Source organism: Macrobrachium rosenbergii, chromosome 7, assembly GCF_040412425.1.
Source record: "Macrobrachium rosenbergii isolate ZJJX-2024 chromosome 7, ASM4041242v1, whole genome shotgun sequence".
In the NCBI taxonomy this organism is placed as follows: Eukaryota; Metazoa; Arthropoda; class Malacostraca; order Decapoda; family Palaemonidae; genus Macrobrachium; species Macrobrachium rosenbergii.
Genome location: NC_089747.1, coordinates 35,707,543 through 35,735,042, shown reverse-complemented (window position 1 = coordinate 35,735,042; position 27,500 = coordinate 35,707,543). Strand labels below are relative to the sequence as shown.

General features: G+C 38.1%; 1 protein-coding gene across 1 annotated transcript in view; it reads left to right on the top strand.

Moving 5' to 3' along the window:
• LOC136840518 (uncharacterized) overlaps nt 1–27,242 on the top strand; it is a 32,720-nt gene extending 5,478 nt beyond the window's left edge. The window contains exons 2-6 of the mRNA XM_067107171.1: nt 2,958–3,628; nt 4,061–4,223; nt 4,989–5,083; nt 6,748–7,018; nt 26,980–27,242. Coding sequence (XP_066963272.1) covers nt 2,958–3,628; nt 4,061–4,223; nt 4,989–5,083; nt 6,748–7,018; nt 26,980–27,041 — 1,262 coding nt within the window. The 3' untranslated portion in view covers nt 27,042–27,242. The remainder of the gene's footprint in view (nt 1–2,957; nt 3,629–4,060; nt 4,224–4,988; nt 5,084–6,747; nt 7,019–26,979) is intronic.
• The last annotated feature ends 258 nt before the right edge of the window (nt 27,243–27,500 follow it).

Here is a 27,500-nt window from a genome sequence, read left to right as displayed (position 1 = left end):
ATATATATATATATATATATATATATATATATATATATATATATATATATATATATATATATATATATATATATATATATATATATATATATATATATATATATATATATATATATATTTATATATATATATATAACATATATATATATGAATATAAGAAGGCCCATAAAACACTATTTAAACGTTGAAACCATATATTTCAGGCACTTGCTTCTGTGCCCCTGTTCTACCAGTGAACAGGGGCACAGAAGCAAGTGCCCGAAATATATGGTTTCAAACGTTTAAATAGTGTTTTATGGGCCTTCTTATATTCATATTACAATGTAGTATCACATATATATATATATATAAAAGACATATATATATATATATATATATATATATATATATATATATATATCACACACACACACACACATACATACATACATATATATATATATATATATATATATATATATATATATATATATATATATATAGGTGTGTGTTTGCGTGTGTGTATGTGTACACGCCCGTTGTTACACGTGAGTATTAATAAATCATTATAAATGGTGGTGTGTATATACTGCACTAATATACATACATGCATATGGCTATGAGCATCATTTTTATACCTACGAAAAAGAAGCAAACATCTGCTAATTTTAACTTTACGCTTGTTTTTGTGAATATTTGGGTCATACTTTCATAAAGTATGATACTTCCTGGAAACAATTCATGACTCAAAGTGTATTAAATGGTTTATCGACATTGTTACCCTAAGAGTAATATGTGTTTATGCAAGGAATTTAGTAAAGGTGGTGGGAGAGCACTTTTGTAGAAGATGAACCAGGCGAGTACAGCGAGCCCCTACAGCGGGGGGTTCAGGAAAATTTTTGTTTTTACCAATTTTAGAGGCATTTTGATGCACATGAAATGTATATTTTTTACATATCCAAGAACCAGTATTAAGTGCTTCGTCTGGTAGAATAATAATAATAATAATAATAATAATAATAATAATATATAATAATAATGAAAAACAGAACAGAGGACACAGTTCCTCGTTGGAGGAGTCGGTAGAGTTCTCGGCTAGCACTCTGCTAGGCCTGAGTTCGAGTCTCCGGACGGCCAATGAAGAATTAGAGGAATTTATTTTTGGTGACAGAAATTCATTGCTCGGTATAATGTGGTTCGGATTCCACAGTAAGCTGTAGGTCCCGTTGCTAGATAACCAATTGGTTCTTAGCCACGTAAAATGAGTCTAATCCTTCGGGCCAGCCCTAGAAGAGCTGTTAATCAGCTCAGTGGTCTGGTTAAACTAAGGTATACTTAATTTTAGAACAGAGGACTGGCACAACAAATCAATGCACGGACAGTACATGAGACAGGCTAAAGCACTGGCCAGCGATGAAACATGGCAATGGCTACAGAAGGGAGAGCTCAAGAAAGAAACAGAAGGAATGCTAACAGCGGCACAAGATCAGGCCCTAAGAACCAGGTATGTCCAAAAAATAATAGATGGAAATAACATCTCGCCCATATGCAGGAAGTGCAATATGAAAGACGAGACCATAAACCACATAATAAGCGGATCTCCGGCGCTTGCACAGAACCAGTACAAAAAGAGGCATGATTCAGTAGCAAAAGCCCTCCACTGCAGCCAGTGCAAGAAGTACCAGCTAGCTAGTTTTTGCTGCTTTCCCTTACAATCAAAGATATCTCATTACACATCACTTTCTTATCTCAGTATACAGGCACTTAATACCCACACATTTTTTGAGCAGAACAAAGAATAAAAAAAACTTCTACAGTATTTTATTTATTTTTTCTTGTGTATTGTGCCCTCTTACTCATCATGCAAATAATGATGTATCTGATCACAGCAGACAAGAGGACTGTTTATATTCCTCTTGTCTGTTGTCTCTGGACAATGGCAAATCTAGACTTTCAGCATGCAAAATACTGAAAATGAAACAATGAAGACATCACTTAAATCGGAAGAGGACGACGATTCTTATGCCTAGCAAACTCATCTATCACTTTGTCACATCTATCGTAACATCATTATGAATCTCCATAAGTGCCACTCACTCCTCACTCATTGTAGATCTTATGTCCGTTTTTATTCTCCTTAGAGTGAAAATGAACGCTCCACACAACAGGTCGTCACAGGTGCAGTTGCTAGCAACTGCAGAAGCTGCTTAACATCAGGCAGTTGTGTACATGCCTTAAAAGCAGTAATGGCAGTGGATGGTCTTTCATGGGCCAAGCTGCTTTTCCACCCTGTCTCCCACATTATTAATTCACTGCGAAGGGAAATCGGGTTTGGAAGATCTTCAATATAAATGTTGGCTGAAGAAGCAACAGATTCAATATTTAGATTTTCAATCACAGATGGTTTACCCTGTTAATCTTTTGCTCTTTTTCCTATGATATTGCTCTCTCTCTCTCTCTCTCTCTCTCTCTCTCTCTCTCTCTCTCTCTCTCTCTCTCTCTCTCTCTCTCTCTCTCTCTCTCTCTCTCTCTCTCTATATATATATATATATATATATATATATATATATATATATATATATATATATATATATATATATATATATATATATATATATATATATATATATATATGTATGTATGTATGTATGTATGTATATACATATATATTTAGTTTTTCCTAGATCTGTCATTTAGTAACTCAGACCATAAGGGGACACGTGCCCCTGTGCAACCCGCCACCACCCGGCACGCTACTGTGTTTATGAAAGGAAGTCGACTGACCTGAAGGATACAGCACTTTTCTTTTTATCATCAATCATACCTACTTGTTGTGCTTATTCGTTACAGGTATGGAATCACTGCTGTTTCAAGGATACAGTTGTCATTACAAGCCAAATGCGCGGGATTCAAACTAATCGATGAAAATTTCGAGTTTATAGTTATTAACCTAGATCTTCATTGCTTCTGACCTTCAGGTTGTGTTGTGGAAAGAACTATATTAGTTAACCAGATTGAATTCGATTCGGTTGACTTCCACGTCCACATCTCCCATTCAGGATCCAGCGGCAGTCTCGGAAAACTCTTCGAGGCGCGTCTTGACTGCAAAGACCTCTACTTGAATTACGACATCATCACCGTGACAGAGGAGAACGTTCTTCTCGAGATCATTCGTGATGGAAAGAAGACAAACGTTTCTTCAAGGGTTCCAAGCTTCCAAGAGGGATGGACAAAATTTAGCCTCGGTTTTGTGAACCATTATTCCCTCCAGGGTACAGGAGGCAACCCTTGGCTGTCGCACAACGACTCTTCTACTGACTGTCAGGTAGTAAAAGTCGAAGTAAACGGTTCCCAGTTCATGCGATATTGTCCATCTCACGAAGTATCCTGGAGGGTATCTGGGGGGAAATGGACAGAGGCGCCTTTGTTTATAAATTCCGGGAACGGCAGCATAGAAAATCTGATACTGTATTCCTCCAAGGAATTCAGTCCTAGGATGAAATTAGACGAATGGGAATTCTGGATCGGGATGGACGCCGACGCTGTGGCCATCAAGAAGGAGAGAGAGGACAGACCACTTCCACCTTTCACTGAGCATCACCTGGTATTGCTCTTCCGGGATTTCAATAAAAACTCCACTGAAATTAAGGTAAGATGAGTAAGGGGAAACATTCCTGTCATATTTTATGTATTTATTTATCTATATATTTCTTCTGCAGATGTAACATAAGATTACCCGCGTCTTTTGCAGGTTATTGATAAGTAGGTGTAGTCGATATTATTGATACATGCTCTTTGCTGAATCCTCTATAAATGATGTTGACTGAAATGCCATAATAAATAACAAAACACCAAATATTCGTATAATGCTTTGGATGATAACGTACAAGTAGTATGCAAAGATGTAATTAAAAAAATATCTAAATAGGCTACATCCTAGTATTTATTTTTATTTTCTTTGTGATTCTATTACTGAAGTTAGAACAAACAATAAATGTAACCTTAGCCTTATTTTACCGTTCATTTATACATCAACGTATTCGTTTAACTAACTTTCTTTTTAATTTTCGAATAATCTCAGATAATGAACAAGAACCAAGAACTCATCTCGATAACAGTGAAGCGAAAGCCCAGGTATTTACAGGCGTCGGAGGGCGGGAACGCTCTCTATTTTCTCACTCAGTGGAAGAGCACCCCCGACAAGGAGGCTGAAATTATTCCATCTCATCCAGCAAATCCATCAGGTTAGTGTTTTTATAATATAGTGATGCTTTATTCTCATCAGCCAAACCCTCTTGAAGCTACGAACGCGAAATCCCATCTGGACGTATTTAGAAAAGGCTCAGAATCCATGTTGTTCCTGGGCTACGGGAGTTCTAAGGCAGCAGGCAAAAGACCAGGCTATCTGCTCTGCTCCAGCCATGAACTTTCCCTGCAGGCTTCCATGTAGTAGAATGATACTGAGAAAGAAATACAGAGAGCAAAAAAATGAGTCAATAATTAGCTGTATAAAGGTATATAAGCGACAGTATTTTCTAGTGTACGCTCAAGAGCAGCATTTCAGACCCAAGACAGGGCAAGCATGGTACAGAGGATATGACACACCGCAAAGATGGGGAGCATTGGTTATATGATCACAACCCAGCATAGGTCAGATGTAACAGCTTGAATAATGCAGCTACCACAGATAGATACCGGCATACGTTAAAGTAAAGATGTACCATTATTCTTTCATAAGAATTACCAGAAGGTGCTGGTCTTAAATGAGAGTTATAAATGAAGCGAGGTAAGATCGAAGAAGTCTCAGCAAGTGGGGGGGAAGGGGGGGCGTGGAGGGTGAGGAACATATGAAAATAAGTCAGAAAACAACACCTCTGGAACTTTTGGGAATCTCAAGTGCTGTCTACATTTAGTTACATAAGGTACACTGTAAACTATGACCCTGCATGGGGAATGAAGTCCTACATGCATTTTAGACTCAGGAGACAAACTTTGCCCTTGTCCTTCAGGTACCATCTGGATTCTTTCGGGAGTCCTGAGTCTTTGCTGTGTCGTCATCGCAGTCCAGTTAGCATGGCAATTACGGCTCTACTGGACTTTCAAGGTAATAAACATTCCTCCTTATATTCCTCAGTGATCAATCTTCAGATAAGCCCCCAATGTCAGTTATTTCTAGTCTCTTCTCAGTTAATTCACCCTCCGCCTTGCCATTGTCACTCGTGTGTGATACTAAAGAATATCATTATCTCTCATCTTCCCTCAGGAAGAGCTGTGATATCAAGACCCTCCGGTCTCTATCTTATCATTTTTTACTTCTAATCTAACAGTGAAACGGCATTATCAGTTATCTGACTTCAGTCGGGACTACGATATCAAGTCAGCCAATATTCACCTGATTATTTTCCATTTTATAATACCTTGAAATATCAACCAGTTATCTACGCCCAGTTAGGTCTACGGTATCAAGTAATGCCAGTCTCTACCTTCTCATCTACCCTCTTTACTTAGTACTTCGAATAATCATTATCAGTTATGTGTCCTCTGTCAAACCTACGATATTAAGTGTCTCGAGTCTCCACCTCATCAGTTTCCCCTCGTAGATAACACGATGAAATACCATTATTAGTTACCTTCTTTCAATCTGGTCTTCAATATCAAGTGTCCCCTATTTCCACCCTGTAATTTCCCTCACATCTCAAACTATGAAATATCATTATCAGTTATTTTCCCTCGGTCAGACCTGTAACATGAAGTGCTTCCTGTCTCCATTTTATATTTTCCCTCATTTATAATAAAATGAAGCGTTATCTGTTATCCTCAGTCGGATCTAAGGTATCAAGAGCCTCCTATTCCACCAAATAATTTACCTCATAATTATTTAATGCCATGAAACAGTTTTATTAGGCATCTACCTCAGTCTGTTCTACGATACCAAGTGCCTTCATTCTCCACCTCATTATTTTCCTTCTTACTTAATACTATGAAATGTTATCATTGGTTATCTTCCATCAGGTACTTCTACAGTATCAAGTGACCCCGTCTCCACCCTATTTTTAAGAAAGGCAATGAAACATTATTATTATCTGTTGTGTGCCTTCAGCCAGGTCTGTGATGTAAAGTGCCTTCTATCTTCACATTACCATTTTTTCTTCTTATGTAATGCAATGAAACATTGTTAGCAGTTATCAATTCCTCAATCGGATCTATGATATCGAGGGCCTCCAGTCTCCACCGTATCGACTTCCGTACTATGTAATGCTATAAGATATTATCTGTTCCCTGGTCTCAGTCAGATCTAAGATATCAGGTACCTCTAATCTCCACATCATCAGTTTCCCACTTAGGTAATACTAGGAAACATTATCATCAGTTATCGTCCCTTAGGCAGGTCTGTACTATCAAGTGCCTCCTGTCTCTACATAATCATTTTCCTTTATAAATACAATGAAATATCATCATCAGTGATCAGTCCGTCACATTATGAACACCTGCTCTTTACATTCTTCTGTCGTCTCTGTTTTCTTTTTTATGTAAACTACACATTCCATATTTATCCATCTAGTTTCTAAACCAGAAACTCTGATCTTTGATCTTTTCTTTCAGTGGACATTTTTTTCTGCAATACACAGCTAGTTTGTTTCTTATATCACTCATTCATTGCCATCAGCCTTACCATCTTTTTCAGTGGCACTCCCCTCAACGTCGGTTGAAGAATTATGACCAAATATCCTGTTGTATTCAAATCTAGTCGTTCTTTCTTTTCTTCAGGGGAAGATCTCAACCACTGAAGCTACAGTAAATAGATGCATTAATGAAGAAGATCATCGCAATCATGTCCAAATTTCGGTCCCCTGGGGTCACCCAACCCGGCCTCCCCCAGCAACACCTCCTCTCCCAACGCCCCTATCATTTCGAGGACCATCTCTCCCTCCCTTGCCGAGCGGACGCGTTGTCCTTCAGGAAAGACAGAGAAGTGCAGAAGAGCACGCCTATTATGAGATGCTGCCGTTTGGTGCAGGAATCCTGGCTAAAGCCCATGGTAAGCAGTTATAGAAACTAAACTGATGTTGTGTAAAATTTCGAAAAAGATTTGATTAATATATTATAATATTTCTGGGAAATGCACACACACACATACATATACAATATATTATATATACTGTATATGCATACTCTAAAAAAAACTCAAAATCTGAAAGGAAATGAAACAAGAAATTCGCCATGCCAATAAAAAATTGAAATCTGAAAGGAAATATATATATACATATATATATATATATATATATATATATATATATATATATATATATATAGATAGATAGATAGATAGATAGATAGATAGATAGATAGATAGATAGATAGATAGATATATGTATGTATGTATATATATATATATATATATATATATATATATATATATATATATATATATATATATATATATATATATATTTTTATATATATATATATATATATATATATATATATATATATATATATATATATATATATATATATATATATATATTAAAGTATTCCCTCCTACGCCATCTTACATGCAATAACTCAAAGGAAAAGGACTAAGTAATCAATAAAATCAATTTAGTATGATTCACTGTAGGCAAATTCGCCTCTAAAACCTCTCACCACTGCCTTTTGGGTTGGGGGGGAACCACTTTAATCTCTTTCTTGCCAAAGTGGTGTCGGAAATCCATTAATTCCAGCTGCTGACCTGATCAGAGCCAATCGTTGCCCGAGGCAGGTCAGCTGGCGGGCTGAACACGTGCGTTCTGCCATCTTGAAATCTGAGCCATGCTGCTTGGATTTCCATGTAGGCAGAGTGATCACAACGTCATCTAGGAAGAGAAAGATGTAACTTCCGAAGCTATAAAGGGGCTTGGAGAGAGAAGCTCACCCTTAGAACTGTATGGTTCTATTAAACTGCCTATTTTCAACATGTGGCTGGCAGTATCCAAAAGTAACTTTTGTTGTGAACTAATTCACTTGCCCTCCCTCTCACCAGCCCTCATAAGAAGAGAACTTCAGCTCCTAAAGAAAGGTAACGTACCAGGATCTAAGGTTTTTTGTCAGCCACATTCCCTATTCGCCCCCAACTAAGTTCTTTCTTTTCATAGTGTGATATACCTACAGTGAGACCTGTATTGCTTTATATTTTGTGCTGTTAAATTTGCAAAGCATTTACAAGAAGTGTCACGTAAGAGTACGACATTCGAGTCACTGGGATGGAGTTCAGTCTAGACATCTTCTATGCAATTCCTCGATTTCTTCATTACAGTGCTAGTTTCAGTTGAGTAACCGTAAGTGTTTCGATTGCAGATTAGGAGTATTCAGCTGTGGATCTATGCATGATCTTGTGTGCATAGCAGTCACTACTTTGTTATTAACGCCTTTTGAAGTGGGCAACCCATTTGTATTTCCTCCAGGAAATTCCCCGTCATTACTCCAGAATTACACTACCATTCTTCTGATGTGTTTTCTTTTGTAAATATAATGAATTAAGTTAAAACCCAGAGTTTATCTAATCACTCCCCTCTTGAAGTAAGCCTTCAGCCGCATTTTATTGTTTGTAATTTCAGCTGTCCTCAAGGCCGGAGTCCAGATTTTTGTGGTAATTAAGGTAAGCTGCTTATCAACCTAGTATACCCCATTTATCTAGCAAGACCCCAGCTTTAAAATTACAGCACTGGTGACCAAACTGCCTGGGATCTCACAATCTCAAACGTCACAGATTGTGTCCTTACCCCTTTTGCAATGTGCAGTTATCAGCTAAATAGCCTCACTAAGAGTTGAATGCGAGACAAACTTGAGTCCTTTCAGACACCCTGAAATTTGAGTCATTTCAAACATATTGATTATCCTAAGGGTCACACCCATATAAGCTTTATCTCAAGATGTCTACAACATCCAGAGCCCAGCAAAATGAGGACTTCAAATTCTACATGTTTGCTGGAAAGAACATGGGACTGTCAGGACAAGCCCTGAGGGAATGGGTCCAAAAGAGAGTAGACGATGACATGCCGGAAAAAGAGGCAAAAAGAATGGTCCAGGAGAAATGAGAAGAGGCAGAATGACAGGAGAAAGAGAAAGAACGACAGGAGAAAGAGAAAGGAAGAATAGCCGGGAGAAATGAGAAGAAGCAGAACGACAGGAGAAAGAGAAAGAATGGCAGGAGAAAGAGAAAGAAAGAATAGCCCGGGAGAAACGAGAAGAGGCAGAATGGCAGGAGAAAGAGAAAGAACAGCAGGAGAAGGAGAAAGAAAGAGCTCATCAGCTTGCAATGGCAGCTCAAGGCATGCGCAACACCCCATCGCCCTCTCCACATTCAAACCTCAGCAGGGTAGGCTCTCTCATATCGAAAAGGTCCTGATGACCTATCAGCCCTCTACTGAAGAAGTGTCTCTGATCCTGGGATGGCACCTTGAAGGGAAAGGTGCCATTGCCTTCAGTGCCCTCCCTCCTGAGGATCAAGGGAATCTTTCCCTTGTCTGCCAAGCCATTATAAAAGCTTTTGAAATAAATCCTGACCATTGGAGGAAAAGGTGGAGAAATAGGCGCAAAGAATCACGCCAAACCTGGTCTGAGTGGATCTTCAAAAAGACCCAGGCCCTAAAACGATGATTAGAATCTCTCAAAGCCACTAGTGTGGAAGACATCCTCGAACTCTTCGAGCTCAAGGACATCTTATTTTATCCGCCAGCTCTCGCCACGCATCTATGCGACAAGGCTCCTAGGACAGTGGTTGAGTGCTGTCGCTGGGCTGACACCTGGGACACCAATCATCCTCATCTTAGTTTCCATGGAAGAAAATTATATCCCTCTTTGCCTGCCTCACCCAACTCTCAGCACCCTCCCAAACATGGGCAAGCCCCAAAGAAACCAGTGTGTGTGGATATTGCAAGAGAATAGGGCACCCCACTGAACAGTGCCATTTCAAGGCTGAGGCTCAGCCAGAGAATCCTTCTAAGTCCTCAAATGGGACAATGCCCCTACGAGCCCCATCTGGCTCTTGGACGAAAAGTAAAGGGCCTACTCCCTCCAATAGGGCAGTGCCAAGCAAAGGTTTTAGCGGGAGTTATTGTCCTGCTTGCAAAGTTTATGGGCACTCTGCCCAATGGGCAAAATGCCCTAATAAATCAAGTACACCTGCCATTGTTGCTTTGGCAGTTGCAAATTCTATGTCTTTGGGCCCTCCTGCCGAAGGTCCCATATATGTGGCACCTCCTTGAGGTAGCTACCCCGCATGCCAGGTCAAGGCATTTGATGACTCTGGTGTGCAAATTTCCCTCATAAGGAAAGACAAGGTTCCCTATAGAGCTAACATTAACAGACGTAAACTCGTCACAACTGAGGGTGTCAGTCAATCTAAAATGATACTTCTTACTGTTCAATTGAGAGTCACAAGACCTCATAAATCCAAAATCGGCAACTTTGCCGTAGCAAACTACATTCCTGGAGGTTATGACCTCCTCCTGGGACAAGACTTCTAGTCTCCATCAATAATACAACAACCTGGGTTTCCAAGCCCTTCATAGTATTCATTAGGTATGAGTGATTTTCAAGAGCCTTCATTCATTCCACTGCCAGTGCCACCTGAGTACTCTGTGCAGTGGCCCCCTCCATCTAAGCAGATTTCAAAGCCCAGTCCTGTGCCAGGACTGCCCCAGTGCCAGTGCCAAGGCACCCAACCCACCTCCCTCCCGAAGATCCCAAAATTGACTCACAATCTCTGCCAGTGCCACTTAATCGCACTGAGAAGTGCCAAGCTCCATCCGTCCTGAACGGCGAGCAATCTCCAAATCCTATGCCTGACCCTGCCATAGTGCCAGTGCCAGAGCATGCCCCAGACCTCCATTCGAGAGATCCCAGTTCTGATCCCCTCTCTTCACCCAGCTTGGCTCCGCTACCAGTGCCAGTAAGAGACATGGATTCTTCTGACCACAGCTTAAGCTGAATCAAAGGTGCAGCCTCGCAACCTGCGCCTGAGCTGGTCATTGCAACCTGCAAGCCTCCCACGCCCTCCAGAACATCTTCCTCCCTTTCCCAGTCCTCCACAGACACGAGTGTAAGTAACAATTCTGCCATACCTCAACTGGCCAATGAACTTAAGCAACTGCAGCTACTTGGGGAAGATCCTGTAAAGAATGCCCCTCCTCCGGCCATCAAAGAAGCCGACCCAGGTGGAACTAAGTTGTCCTCCTCAATAAAATCAATTTAGTATGATTCACTATAGGCAAATTCGCCTCTAAAACCTCTCTCATCACTGCCTTTGTGGGGGAAGACCACTTTAATCTCTTTCTTGTCCAAAGTGTTGTCGGAAACCCCTTAATTCCGGTGCAGACCAGATCAGAGTTAATCGTTGCCCCAGGCAGGTCAGCTGGCAGGCTGAACACATGCTTTCTGCCATCTTGAAATCTGAGCCATGCTGCCTGCATTTCCATGTGAGCAGAATGATCACAACACCATCTAGGAAGAAAAAGACATAACTTCCTAAGCTATAAAGGGCCTTGGAGAGAGAAGCTCACCCTTAGAATTGTATGGCGGCCACGGAGAGCAGAGCCCCATTAAACTGCCTATTTTCAACATGTAGCTGGCAGTATCCAAAAGTAACTTTTGTTGTCAACTAATTCACTTGCCCTCCCTCTCGTTGGCCTCATAAGAAGAGAACTTCAGCTCTTAAAGAAAGGTAATGTGTTCCCTATTCACCTCCGACTAAGTTCTTTCTTTTCACAGTTCCATATACCTACAGTGAGACCTGTATTGCTTTATATTTTGTGCCGTTAAATTTGCAAAGCATTTACGAGAAGTGTGACATAAGCATATGATGTTCGAGTCACTGGAATGGAGTTCAGTCTAGGAACCTTCCATGCAACTCCTTGATTCCTTCGTTACAGTGCTAGTTTCAGTTGAGTAACCGCAAGTGTTTCGATTGCAGATTAGGAGTATCCAGCTGTGGATCTACATATGATCTTGTGTGCTTAGCGGTCACTACTTTGTTATCAATGCCTTTTGAAGTGGGCAACCCATTTGTAATATCCTCTAGAAATTCCCCATCATTACCCCAGAATTACACTACCATTCTTCTGATGTGTTTTCTTTTGTAAATATAACGAATTAAGTTAAACCCCAGAGTTTATCTAATCACTCCCCTCTTGAAGTAAGCCTTCAGCCGTATTTTATTGTTTGTACTTTTAGCTGTTCCTCAAGGACGAAGTCCAGATTTTTGTGGTAATTAAGGTAAGTTAAATGTACGTATCATCCTAGTATACCTCATTTATCTAGCAAGACCCCAGCTTTAAAATTACAATATATATATATATATATATATATATATATATATATATATATATATATATATATATATATATATATATATATATATATATATATATATACCAGGTGTTCGAAATTAGAGCGGTCCCCTCTCCACAGAACAAATGGAAAGTTATGAAGTTTTCTGCTATAGTCTATCTCCAAGAACGTTATTTTAAGTTTCTATTAAGCTATTTTTCATTTTACATTTCTTGTATTTTCAGACTGAGTGACGGAGTTAGATACAGCCATGACTAACAACTCGGAGGGAATCAGATGGATTGACTGAATCCAGGCTATATCCTTCAGAGAGGCCAGGGATGCTGGCACATCCTTCATCTCACGTTCCTGGATAGGTAAATACATTAAAAGAGATGAATCCTTTGTTAAAAGAAACTGGAACAAAAGTCCATATGACTGTCATCACGAAAAGAGTGAGAATCTTGGAAGGCCTGAAGTCCTTTCTCAGGAGTCAAAAGACATCATAGCTGAGGCAGTGGGTAGACCAAAAAAGTCTTTACATAAATTGGCGCTTGAACTAGAAACAAAAAGGGGAAAGAAGAGAAGTTATAGTGCTGTATATCGTGAGTTGAAAAAATCTGGTATCAAGCCATTTCATATTACCAGCAAGCCCAACATCACTCAGCAACAGAGAGAAGACCATGCATGGTTTTGTGGTTCATTTCTTAAAGATTGGGATGAAGCTGACATTCTCCATGTTGCTGCATCAGATGAATTCTTCATTTACACAGTCAGGAAGCCAAATCATAAAAATGGCATCATTTGGGCTGCAAAGTTGGATGATATCAGCGATGACATGCACTATCGCCAAGTTGTGAAATTTCCTGAATGTTTGGGAATTTTTCTGTTTCACAGCTAAATGGTTAATGTGAATCATCAAAGAAAAAGGACAGTCATGGAATGGCGAATACTTCAGAGAAACTGTGGAGTATTTCCTTTCCTCAAAGATCCTGAAAATGTGTTATCTGTTGAAGAAGTCACATTTTTGCATGATAAGGCACCATGTTTCAAGGCTCTTCAGACACAGGAGCTGCTTCGAAACAGTGGTGTCGATTTTTTCTCGTCAAGTGAATTTCCAGGTAGCTCCCCTGACCTTAATGTATGTGAAAACATTGGTAGTATCTTAAAGGATCGTGTTGAAGCACGCACAGTGAACTATGATGGTATACCAAGCCTCGACGACCTGCGAAGAGAGGTGACCGAAGTGCTCAGGGAAATGGAGTTTGAGTCTCAGCTTTCTTGCGATTTGCTGAAATCATACCCCTCAAGAATGCAGGCTGTGGTACAGGGAGATGGAAGCCACGCAAAATATTAAATTCTCGGAGAGAAACTTAAATAAATACCTGTTTGGAATTACTTTTGTTTTTGCCCATATCAATTTTAGTTTATGCTGTAGAGGGGGTCCTCTAATTTGAAACACCCTGTGTATATATATATATATATATATATATATATATATATATATATATATATATATATATAAATATATATATTTATATTTATATATATATATATATATATATATATATATATATATGTATATATGTATGTATGTATATATATATATATATATATATATATATATATATATATATATATACATACATACATATATATATATATATATATATATATATATATATATATATATATATATATATATATATATATATATATAGGTCCAAATGTTTCGAAATTATCTTACTTCCTTCATCAGCAAGAAATGAATACAAAATATAAACTGACAATGTCGAAGTCCCTAACTATCCTGGGAGGCTTGGTGCTGCCCTGGCAGGCTTTGACCATCTCAATAAACATCATATATTGTATTAACTAGGATTCATTGTACTACCTTCAGGATGGTGCCATTAAGCAATATTACCGGGGAAAAGCATGGCCTTCGTCTGTCAAAATAGCAAGGACCAAAAGACTTGATTACGAAACGAACCATAGATTTGCCTCCATCCTCGAGGCATTATATAATAAAGATAAGAAAAATCTTCAGTTAATCAACAGTATGAGGAATTATTTATATTACCTACATTAAAACATCTATGAGGCTATCATAAGGCCTCTGTGATGCCGTATTATTTCTCCCTCATTGCCTGCTGATTGGATGGCATCAGCACATGTTCTCAGTTCCTGTCTGAACACCTACCTGGCTTTCCATTCCCACTAATTCCTATTCTCACTTGATGACAGGCTATCTCAAACTTTTCACTTATAGGTTTTGTATAAATACCCCCTTCCCTTGCCTCTGACTTAAAGGTTTTGTATAAATACCCCATTTTCTTGCTTCTGACTTATAGGTTTTGTATAAATGACCCCTTTTCTTGCTCCTGACGTATAGGTTTTGTATAAATACCCCCTCTTCTTGCTTCTGACTTATAGGTCTTGTATAAATATCTGCTTTTCCTGCTTCTGACTTATAGGTTTTGTATAAATACTGCCTTTTCTTGCTTCTGACTTATAGGTTTTGTAGAAATACATCCTTTTAAACTTCTGACTTGCAGGTTTTGTATAAATGACCTCCTTTTCTTCCTTCTGACTTATAGGTTTTGTATATATATACCCCTTTTCTTGCTTTTGACTTAGAGGTTTTGTATAAATAACCGTCTTTCTTGCCTTTGACTTATAGGTGTTTGCATAAACTCCCGCTTTTCTTGCTTCTGACGTACAGGTTTTGTATAAATACCCCCCTTTTCTTGCTTTTGATTTATAGGTTTGTATAAATACCTCGGTGTTCCTGCTTCTGACTTACAGGTTTTGTATAAATAATCCCTTTTTCTTGCTTTTGACTTATAGGTTTTGTATAAATACCGGCTTTTCTTGCTTCTGACTTGTAGGTTTGTATAAATAATACCCTTTTCTTGCTTCTGACTTATAGGTTTTGTATAAATACCCCCTTTTCTTGCTTTTGATTTATAGGTTTTGTATAAATACCTCCCTGTTCCTGCTTCTGACTTACAGGTTTTGTATAAATAATCCCCTTTTCTTGCTTTTGACTTATAGGTTTTGTATAAATACCGGATTTTCTTGCTTCTGACTTATAGGTTTGTATAAATAACACCCTTTTTTTGCTTCTGACTTATAGGTTTTGCATAAATAACACCCTTTTCTTGCTTCTGACTTATAGGTTTGTATAAATAACACCCTTTTCTTGCTTCTGACTTACAGGTTTTGCATAAATACATCCTTTCATAGCTTCCGACTTACAGGTTTTGTATAAATAGCCCAATTTTCTTGCTTCTGAATTATAGGTTTTGTATATATATATATATATATATATATATATATATATATATATATATATATATATATATATATATATATATATATATATATATGCCCCCTTTCCTTGCTTCTGACTTATAGGTTTTGTATAAATAAACCCCTTTTCTTGCTTCTGACTAATAGGTTTTGTATGAATACATCCTTTTATAACTTCCGACTTATAAGTTTTGTATGAATACGCCCTTTTCTTGCTTTTGACTTATAGGTTTTGTATAAATACCCGCTTTTCTAGCTTCTGATTATCGGTTTTGTACAAATACCCCCTTTTCTTGCTTCTGACTTATAGGTTTTGTATAAACACCCTCTTTTCTTGCTTCAGACTTATAGGTTTTGTATAAACACCCTCTTTTCTTGCTTTTGACTTATAGGTTTTGTATAAATACCCGCTTTTCTTGCTTCTGATTATAGGTTTTGTATAAATACCCCCTTTTCTTGCTTCTGACTTATAGGTTTTGTTTAAACACCCTCTTTTCTTGCTTCTGACTTATAGGTTTTGTATAAATATCCGCTTTTCTTGCTTCTAACTTATAGGTTTTGTATAAATACCCCCTTTCCTTGCTTTTGACTCACAGGTTTCGTATAAATAACTCCCTTTTCTTGCTTCTGACTTAAAGGTTTTGTGTAAATACATCCTTTTATAGCTTTTGACTTATAGGTTCTGTATAAATGACAACTTTTCTTGCTTCTGACTTATAGTATTTGTATATATTTACCGCTTTCCCTGCTTCTGACTTATAGGTTTTGTATAAATAACCCCTTTTTCTTGCTTCTGACTTGTAGGTTTTGTATAAATACATCCTTTTATAGCATCCGACTTATAGGTTTTGTATGAATACCCCTTTTCTTGCTTTTGACTTACAGGTTTTGTATAAATACACCATTTTCTTGCTTCTGACTTATAGGTTTTGTATAAATACCCTCTTTTCTTTCTTTTAGCCTATAGCCTTTGTATAAATACCCGCTTTTCCTGCTTCTGACTTATAGGTTTTGTATTAATAACCCCTTTCCTTGCTTCTGACTTGCAGGTTTTGTATAAATACCCCATTTTCTTGCTTTTGACTTAGAGGTTTTGTATAAATGACCCCCTTTTCTTGCTTCTGACTTATAGGTTTTGTATAAATAACCCTTTCCTTGCTCCTGACTTCTAGGTTTTGTATAAATAACCCTTTCCTTACTTTTGACTTACAGGTTTTTTATAAATACCCCCTTTTCTTGCTTCTGACTTATAGGTTTTGTATTAATAACACCTTTCCTTGCTTCTGACTTGCAGGTTTTGTATAAATACCCCATTTTCTTGCTTTTGACTTAGAGGTTTTGTATAAATGACCCCCTTTCCTTGCTTCTGACTTACAGGTTTTGTATAAAAACCCCCTTTTCTTGCTTCTGACTTATAGGTTTTGTATTAATAACCCCTTTCCTTGCTTCTGACTTGCAGGTTTTGTATAAATACCCCATTTTCTTGCTTTTGGCTTAGAGGTTTTGTATAAATACCTCTTTTCTTTTATTCCTTTGTATAAATACCCCTTTTCCTGCTTTGACTTATAGGTTTTGTATGTAACCCTTTCCTTGCTCCTGACTTCTAGGTTTTGTATAAATAACCCTTTCCTTACTTTTGACTTACAGGTTTTTATAAATGCCCCTTTTTCTTGCTTCTGACTTATAGGTTTTGTATTAATAACCCTTTCCTTGCTTCTGACTTGCAGGTTTTGTATAAATACCCCATTTTCTTGCTTTTGACTTAGAGGTTTTGTATAAATGACCCCCTTTTCTTGTTTGACTTATAGGTTTTGTATAAATAACCCTTTCCTTGCTCCTGACTTCTAGGTTTTGTATAAATAACCCTTTCCTTACTTTTTGACTTACAGGTTTTTTATAAAAACCCCCTTTTCTTGCTTCTGACTTATAGGTTTTGTATTAATAACCCTTTCCTTGCTTCTGACTTGCAGGTTTTGTATAAATACCCCATTTTCTTGCTTTTGACTTAGAGGTTTTGTATAAATGACCCCCTTTCCTTGCTTCTGACTTACAGGTTTTGTATAAAAACCCCTTTTTTGCTTCTGACTTATAGGTTTTGTATTAATAACCCCTTTCCTTGCTTCTGACTTGCAGGTTTTGTATAAATACCCCATTTTCTTGCTTTTGACTTAGAGGTTTTGTATAAATGACCCGCTTTCCTTGCTTCTGACTTATAGGTTTTATATAAATACCCCATTTCCTTCCTTCTGACTTATAGGTTTTGTATAAATACCCCATTTTCTTGCTTTTGACTTATAGGTTTTGTATAAATACCCCATTTTATTACTTCTGATTTATAGGTTTTATATAAATACCCCATTTTCTTGCTTTTTACTTATAGGTTTTGTATAAATACCCCATTTTCTTTATCCTGACTTATAGGTTTTATATAAATACCCCCCTTTTCTCGCTTTTGACTTCTAGGTTTCGTATAAATACCCCCTTTCCTTGCTTCTGACTTATAGGTTTTGTATAAATAACCATTTCCTTGCTTTTGACTTATAAGTTTTGTATAAATACCCCATTTTCTTGCTTCTGACTTATAGGTTTTATATAAATACCCCCCTTTCCTTGCTTCTGACTTATAGGTTTTGTATAAATAACCCTTTCCTTGCTTTTGACTTAAGGTTTTGTATAAATGCGCACTTTCCTTCCTTCTGACTTATAGGTTTTATATAAATACCCCATTTTCTTCCTTCTGACTTATAGGTTTTATATAAATACCCCATTTTCTTGCTTTTGCTTATATGTTTTATATAAATACCCCCTTTTCTTGCTTTTGACTTATAGGTTTTGTATAAAAACCCCCTTTCCTTGCTTCTGACTTATAGGTTTTGTATAAATAACCCTTTCCTTGCTTTTGACTTATAAGTTTTGTATAAATGCGCACTTTCCTTCCTTCTGACTTATAGGTTTTATATAAATACCCCATTTTCTTCCTTCTGACTTATGGGTTTTATATAAATACCCCATTTTCTTGCTTTTGCTTATATGTTTTATATAAATACCCCCTTTTCTTGCTTCTGACTTATAGGTTTTGTATAAAAACCCCCTTTCCTTGCTTCTGACTTACAGGTTTTGTATAAATATCCCCTTTCCTTGCTTCTGACTTATAGATTTTGTATAAAATATCCCCTTTTCTTGCTTTTGACTTATAGGTTTTGGATAAATACCTCCCTTTTCTTGCTTCTGACTTATAGGTTTTATATAAATCCTTCCTTTTCTTGCTTCTGACTTACAGATTTTTTATAAATAATCCCCTTTTTTTGCTTTTGAAAAATAGGTTTTGTATATATACCCCATTTTCTTCCTTCTGACTTATTGGTTTTGTAAAAATAACCCCCTTTTCTGGATTTTGATGTATAGGTTTTGTATAGATACCCCCATTTTCTTGCATCTGACTTGTAGGTTTTGTATAAATAACCCCCTTTTCTTGCTTCTCGCTGTCATTCTTTGCTGATGAAGGAAGTGTGACAGATCAGAAACATTTTGACCTTTCCACTAGCTTCAAATAATAACAACGAAGCTCTTTGAATGAATAGTAATTTGCTTTTCTAGCTTCATGATGTAGGTAGGAAATCTTTCAGTAGCTTGCAAAATTTAATTAAATATATATTATATATATTATTAAATTTTGCATATATATAAATATATATATATATATATATATATATATATATATATATATATATATATATATATATATATATACATATATATATATATACATATATATATATATATATATATATATATATATATATATATATATATATATATATATATATATATATATATATATATATATATATATATATATATATATATATATATGACAGTTTGCCGGTAAAAACAGCAAGACAAAGATCGCTGGCACATGCGCACTTAAACTGATGAATCTTAGATGAAACCCTGTGAAGAAATTTTCCACAACTCTAACTGCCTTATACATTTTTGCTGACGGCTCACCAGCAGCATGTCAATGCTCTCTACATACATTACACAATGCGCCAGTACCTCAGAAATACTTTCTCGCTTTCATTGTGTTGTGGCTCCTTTCCAATACCTCTGTTACAACATCTATACATCCCTTTCTTTCAATACTTTCGAATTGTACATTGTTTCCATGGGCTGAACTATCTCAAAATACATTGATCACTCCTTCACCTATTCTAACCCCTTTTACGAGTCTTACATATCTCTACATTTATTATCCTTTCTTATACCACAATTACTACACAAACAATTCATTTCTACAGCTTTCAATTTTCTTTTGCCTTCAACATCAACACTTCACTTCCACTGAGGAGAGTTGGTTTAACACTCACTTTATACATGTCAGCTTTGCCTCTCACAGATGCTCCTAATCTTGTACTGTAGATTCATCCAGCTACCTTGTTTCTTATATTAGGTGACTCACCTCTTGTCTCTTCCTGCCATCATCCAAAATATCACCTTCCAAATTCTTATAGGAATCTGTTTCTACCATCCTCTTACCACTGAAAAAAGCATTCACTACTCCATCTTGCTCACGTGTACTTTTAAATTTCTACTCTTTCACTAATCTCCTCAGTTTCTATTCATTACCTCCAATCATAATTGTATCGCCTGCAAACGCCAACTATTTCACACCGGTATCCCAAAACTTAACACCTACATCCAGTGCCCTTCTACTGACTATTCACATCATTCCATCCATAAAAATATTAACCAAACATTGAGATGTAACATATCCTTGTCCCGGCACTATTTTTACACTAATCCAGTTACTTTCTCGCTTGCGAACTTCCATCCCAAACGCTTTCTATTGCTCCCAGATATTTACCCTCTGTATCTGTTACGATTCCACTAACAGTTACAAGTTCTTTCAATCTCCAAACAATAAGGATTCAATACCAGCAACTGAAATAGAAAAAAACTTTCACAACACTACAAGTTCTTTCAATCTCCAAACAATAGGGATTCAATACCAACAACTGAAATAGAAAGAAACTTTCACAACACTACCACACGTCTATTCACAACCTTATTTTCAAAGAAAATGAAATGTTGCTTCCCCTCAGCTTTCATTCAACGTGACACAAATCAAACTAAATCAAAGCAGTTACAGGTAGGGGGAACAGGTTGGAAGGTAGAGCAATTTTAATACTTAAATGGTGAGTTGGCGAGTTGTCCTTCACGGCTGGGTCTTCAGCTGAAGAGATGATGGTGGTTTCGAGCTTGAAAACGTCACAGAAGAGCGGCTGGAGTTTCTGCTGAAGAGATAATGCTGGCACGATGGCATCGGGCTCGAAGGAGTCCCAAAAAGTGTGGCTTCAGGATGGGACAGCAAATGTTGTTTCTCCCAGAATCTGTAGATTGTGCAGATGATGGGCAGGAAGGGCTGACTGCTCCTCCTAGTCACAGACAGGGAGGGCTAGCTGTTTTGCCTTGTAACAGGTTTGATAAATAAACCCACACTGTTCATCCCCTACCAGACATTCTGATATCTGTCTTACCTTCTCAATCAAAATCCCACCATACACCTCCCCGTGCAAACTTAGCTGAGTTATGTCCCTATAATAAATTACTTACAGTTTCCTCTTTTACTTGCAGTTTCCCCCTCCCCTCCCCCTCTCCCTCTCCTCCCCTCTCCTCTCTCTCTCTCTCTCTCTCTCTCTCTCTCTAACAGAGAAACTTTTGATCTGGTATTAAAGCCAAAAGAAGAAGGTGCTCGTCGGTAGCCATTAGAAATGGATTAGATTTATGTCCATGTTAATGACTAATGCACTTATTAGTGACATTTCTTGCATTACGGCTAAATATTCTAGTATTTATAATTTCGTCTTATCTATCATGCAATGAAAATTATCCATGAATATACATGTCTTATATTTTATTTTCACTGGCAATGTTGAAAGTCATCATTTTCTTTTACAAAAAAATATCTTTAATTGACATAAAAATTTTCATCGCTCATCTAATTTTGCAAACTCTCTCTATTTTCTTCACAACAAAGCTGAAATGGCTTGAAAGGAATACCTTAAAGAAGTATGAGAAACGAATTACTTTCACAACATGCCGAAAGCAACAATTATTTCGTATGAGTATTATTAATAATAATACTGCATTATGTAAAGACATTCACAATGGAAAGCCATAAAACCCCTTGAGCTTCATAAGCAAGGTTCCATATACCAAAAGACTCCTGTGAAAAAGAGAAGAGCAACATAGCAACCATTCTGGGAAAGCAAGAAAACAACAGAATGCCCTTTTCTGGAGAGGAGAAAGACAAAACAAAATAAAGAAAAATGCACTGAATTATCTTTTGTGGAAAAGAGAAAAACAAAATAAATACCTTACGTGAACACAGCGCAACGAGGAAAACAGAACAGAATACCCTTTTGAGAACAGGAGAGGAACCTAACAGAATGTGCTTATGTGATAAAAGGATAAAAAGAAAACAAATAGAATGCCATTGTTTTAAGAAAGAAAAAAACATAATTAATATACTTTTGGGAAAGGAGAAAACAGGATAGAATGCTCTTGTGTAAAAAAAAAGAAAAAAGATAAAGGCCTCACGTGAAAAAAGAGAAAAGCTTAATGAATATTCTCATGTGTAAAAGAGGAACCCGATTAGTAGTGGGGCAGATAACAGAAAAATCGTGCAAATGATGATACAAGCATCAAATTTGGCACAAGTGTCCTCCAAGGTGTACTAATCAAGTCTGCCCGATTGGCCAATTGAAAATCCAAGATGGTGGCCATTTTCAAGATGGCCTCCAAAATAACCACCCGAAGTAGATGCTTTGCTTAGAAATATTTGTAGTTGTCTGATTTGCATGATCTAAGTGTGGATTCCTGTTTTGAAGCCTGCTGAACTATATTTTCCTGTTTAAAAAGCACTCTGAGACATATTTCTCGAGATGACCAGCAAGATGTTTGTCTTTCTTTACATAAGTTTTGTCCCGGCTAGTACATTTTCAAAGTTATGCATACCGTGCTGCTGTTTCTCGATCTGCTACTTTTCACATATGCAGCTGCAGAGTGATGTGCAGGGAAGCTCTGCCTAAGAGCACTTGCATCTTCCTTTGTAAACTTTCTTACAGGAGCACTTTGTCAATTCTTGACAGCCTTCTGCAATCGGTGGTAGTGTTGTCCAATGTATCTGCCATGCTTCTCCTTTCTGTTGTCCACCCCCATTCAGCTGGACTGCTCATGTGTGGATTACAGTGGGTTGCCTGGCCCCAGATGATCCCAGCCTGGTGGCTGCACGCTTTGCATGTTCTCTGAGGGCTACCTGTGTTGGTGGAATTGAGTTGTACAGCCTCTGCTTGCAGGCAAACAGATCTAGTCTTGCTTTGTCCACACCAGTGGCTGCGCTTGATCTGTCGTACATGAGGACAACGAATCTTTCCAGCCTCTGCATGTCAAGATCACAAATCAATGTTGGATGCTGACTGAGATTGATGAATGTTTCAGTAATATCATCAAATACATTCCAAGTCTGCCAAGCAGATTTCTTCGCTTTCCCACGGAAGGCAGACACAATGTCACATCCACTGAATGCGTGAAAGAAGGGGATCCCTCTAGCTTTCTCAAGCCCAGTTGCAGAAACTATCTCATGGATTGGAATCCATCACATATGGGCTCCTTGGCCAAAGGCAATCCACATTTCCTGAAGACCTAGTTTCTGGAAGGATGGCAGTACAGATATTGCTATGACTAGCACATCTGTGTCATTACTTCTTCGTGACAACATGGGGACACAGCATCCAGAGACTTCACTGTATTGCTACTGGCATCCTCTCCTTTTGTGACGATGACTGTGCTTGTTCGTTTCTGCTTCACACATCTTTTCGGCCAGGAAGTGAAACAGTTCATTCTTGCTGCTGGGGTCACGAAGGAAGCTTTGCCAGTTTCCTGGTGTCTTGCTTGTTCCTGTCACTCTTCTTCTGATTCCTTTCCCCCTTTTTGACCTCGTCTCTGATTTCAGACTTGATTTCTTGTACACATCAAAGACTATGTCCACCCACTTGTACCGAGCACCACAGGATTCCACCTTTGGGATGATGTCTTCTTTGGCATAGTCATTAAATGTCTTTGAAGTATGTGGAGGTGAGGCATTGATAAGTGCTGAGCCGTCAATGATGATTGTATCTCCCTTTGGTTCTCCCGCTGGGACATTCACTTGCGCTTCAAGAATTTCAACCAGCTGTGACTTCTGACACGTATGAAGCTTGCCGCTGTCACTGAGAGATGTAGGGTATGACTGATTCTCATGCTTGAAGAATTCTTGCAAGTCACACTGTCTGTTCTGGCTTGAGATGAACAGTCGCGAGAATAACTGACAGTCATCTTTTAGGACTTTCTCCTTAGAAATTCCCTCAGCCTGTTCTTGTTTGAAGAATGAAACAGGGTTCTTCTTGATTGGATGATAGAAAATGGACACACTTGTACCGTGTAAAGATGTTTCAGCTGTGGTCGAAGTCGGATTATGATCTATGTTGTCTTTCTCAAGGCTGGGGGACAGATTACTCCATCTTCCACATATTGTGCAACAACTGCTTCTCCTAACTGTGCTGAGATTTCTAGGACTCAGTCATATGATATGCTGAGCCCATTCTCATGGAGCATTTCAATTATTTGTCTCTTCCTCGTCTTGGCAAACACATACAGGCACATGTAGACTGCAAAATGTGGCTCCCGGTCGTTGGAATGCCTGTGGACATCTGTTCCTTCCTTGTATTTGGCGAAGCAGTTGTACTGTAGAAGTTGTGATATAGCAAAGTCTGATTTCGACGCTCGATGATGGAGTTGGGACTTGATGTCTGCACCATGTTCGATCATGCATACAAACTGAAGCAGTGATGGTGGCACAGCCTGTTCTAAGTCTTTGTCATAAAAATAGCAGCTGAAATTCGACTTCTGACGGAGCATGTCTTGTCTTATTATCCCAACGGCTTTTGCTAGATGGATCGCTTCACCATAACGGGATGCTTCTGATAGGATTGAACCTACATCAGTTTCAACAGCCAACAGAACTTCTCGTCCTTGGCGATTAGCTAGCAGCTGTGGAATGTGCAAAAGCAGCTGATCCTTAAGTCGAATAGGATGAACATCAGGCGAGTCAACACCAAACTGTTCCAGCCTCTGCTTGTAAAGCTTGGTCAAATCAGCAAGCTTGAAAATCGGTGGCCTCTCACTGGCATTTTTCATCTCGCAGATGTAGGTGACTAGTTCAGAGAAAGCAATTGGATATGCATCCGTCCAGGGTTCCTGCGATTTTTCTTGCTCCCACACCTTTAGGTATGCCCGTTCTTGGTTATACAATGCCACCAAACAGCCAGGGTGATATTTCACTTCTTGGGCTACGACATCTCCTACACTTAGTTTGGCGAGAAGTTTTGTATCACTGAGTGTTTAGGCACATTCATTTATTCTCCTATTCACTTGCATTGTCATTGCTTCTCTAAGCTCCCCTCCTTCAGTTTTGCAGAAGAAGCATTCTTTTGTTTTGGTTTCTTGGAGCTTTTGTGGACTCTTACTTCTACTGCCCTCATCACTAGTACCTACATGACTTGCTCTTTTTTCAGCTCGGTGTAACTTTGTGTTGTTGAACAGAAGCCTGCAACTCTCATGATATTGTGCCTTATTTTTTCTCAATGCTTCCTCTATCCCAGAACCTTCATCAAGTCTTGCAGGGTCTAGCTTGATTGGTAGCGCATTGAGTGAGTGAAACAGAGGAATATTCTTTGCCAAGTTCATGTATCCATCATCCCCTCTTCTGGCAGGATTGGCCTGGGGAGATTTTAGATCTTCTTGCTTAACCTCCTGACATAGGTAACACTCGGTCCAGTCTGTTTTCCATGATAGTCCAGTAGAGTTCGCATCCATGATCACGATGACGTTCAGGGTCGTGGGTTTATCCTTTTACCACCCTGTACATGTAATAGTATAATAGGCCTCTTATGTCCTGTAATATACAATAGGCACTTTCCTGTATGGGATACAACTAGGCTCTTGCACTGTGCCATACACCTAGTCCGATTGTTCATCCAGTGTCATAAGTCCCGAGTGATCTGTACAACATCCAGATAACTAAAACCCTGTTATCCTTGGTTTGGCTCTCCCACGCTGGCATGTCCTGTCCATTCAAGTGTGGCTGCCCAACTGATTTGGGGTTGATTAGGCAGCGTTTGGGATACTAGTAGGCTGTTGCAGTATGATGCCAACATAAATTTCCTACTTAGCTGACACTGAACCCCATGCTGAGTTTCACAGCAGTGATGTCAACAATGTGCTTGGTAGTGCCCGACAAACACTCCTTTAATACAGTGCCTTAACCACTGTTATACACTAGAAAATATACATCAGCAGGCTTAAAAACATAGGAATCCACACTTAGATCATGCAATTCGGACAACTACAAATATTTCTAAGCAAAACATCAACTTCGGGTGGTTATTTTGGCGGCCATCTTGAAAAATGGCCGCCATTTTGGATTTTCAATTGACCAATCGGGCAGATTTGATTAGTATCCCTTGGAGAACAATTGTGCCAAATTTGATGCTTGTATTATCATTTGCACGATTCTTCTAAAAAATTACTCTTATCTGCCCCACTATAGTGTGTCATTGTGGGAAAAAGTTCTCTTATTTATAGAAATGGAAAATTGAACAGAAGCCATCACGGAAAAAAGATAAAATATAACGTTTATAACGACCTTGTGCAAAAAAATGAAAAATAATTGAATGACCCTATGTGAAAAAAAAAATGAATGGCATGTAATAAATAGAAAAACAGCATAGAATACCCTTATGTACAAAAATTGAGGAGTGGCTGGGGTTAGGATACAGAATCTTGCTTTCCCCTTTTTTTCGGCAGGGCGTTAGTGCCGTCAGTGCACCTCACAGGGTTCACTGTATTACTAAAGGTTCCCTGCAGCGTCCATTTTTTCCATCTTGCCATCCAGCCCCTCCTAACAATTATTTCCTAGTGCAACTGCCAGGTTTTCCTCCTGTTACACCTTTCAAACCGTTTTACTCTTGACTCCCTTTACAGGGCTGAATGACCTCATAAGGTCCCAGTGCTTGGCCTTTGGCCTAAACGTAATATTCCATTCCATTCCATTTCCTTTTTCTTTTAAGTTAAGAAGGAAAGCACAGAACAGAATGCCTGTTTGCAAAGATGAAAACATTCTAGAATACCCATATGTGAAAAGCAGAACTCTCAAAGATGAAGGAAAAAAGAACATAGAGGCAGAGGTGAAGGTTGAAGTTAACGACAGGCCGAAGGCTTGGAATTTGATGCCTCGCTGGAAGAAAGAGAATTAACTCTGAATCTTGTTTCTCCCAACAGCTGCTGATGTCGAAAACGGCGCCGAGACCGTCAATGACATATATGAAAGTGCGAGCGAGTAAAATGTCCGGCTGAACTGCAGCCATATGAGCTAATATTATTGTTAAGAGGTAATAAATACTTGGGAACTGTAAAGTGGTGATGTTAATGAACTGCTAGAGAATAGTTTGTGAATAACATTTTGATTCAAGAAAACCCCTCTTCTCATCATTACAGCAGTGAATACAACGGCAAGATGGAGGAATATTACTTTCAAGTAGAAATTTCGTTGTTTTATTATTTTTCCTTTATTCCACTTATCCCATATATTCTCCTCAATTCCATAATCTGCTGGCACATTTTTCCAGCAATGCTATTATTAGCATTATTATTTTGTTGACATTTTAACGATCTGATAGTAATCAATCTAAAGAAAAGAACTACTATGAAACTATGTAAATTAGCTTGTTGGAGGTATTAAAGGTAAATATTTTGGGAAATGGCAGTTTCAGTCTTGAAAATCATAACTAATGTCTTTTCAA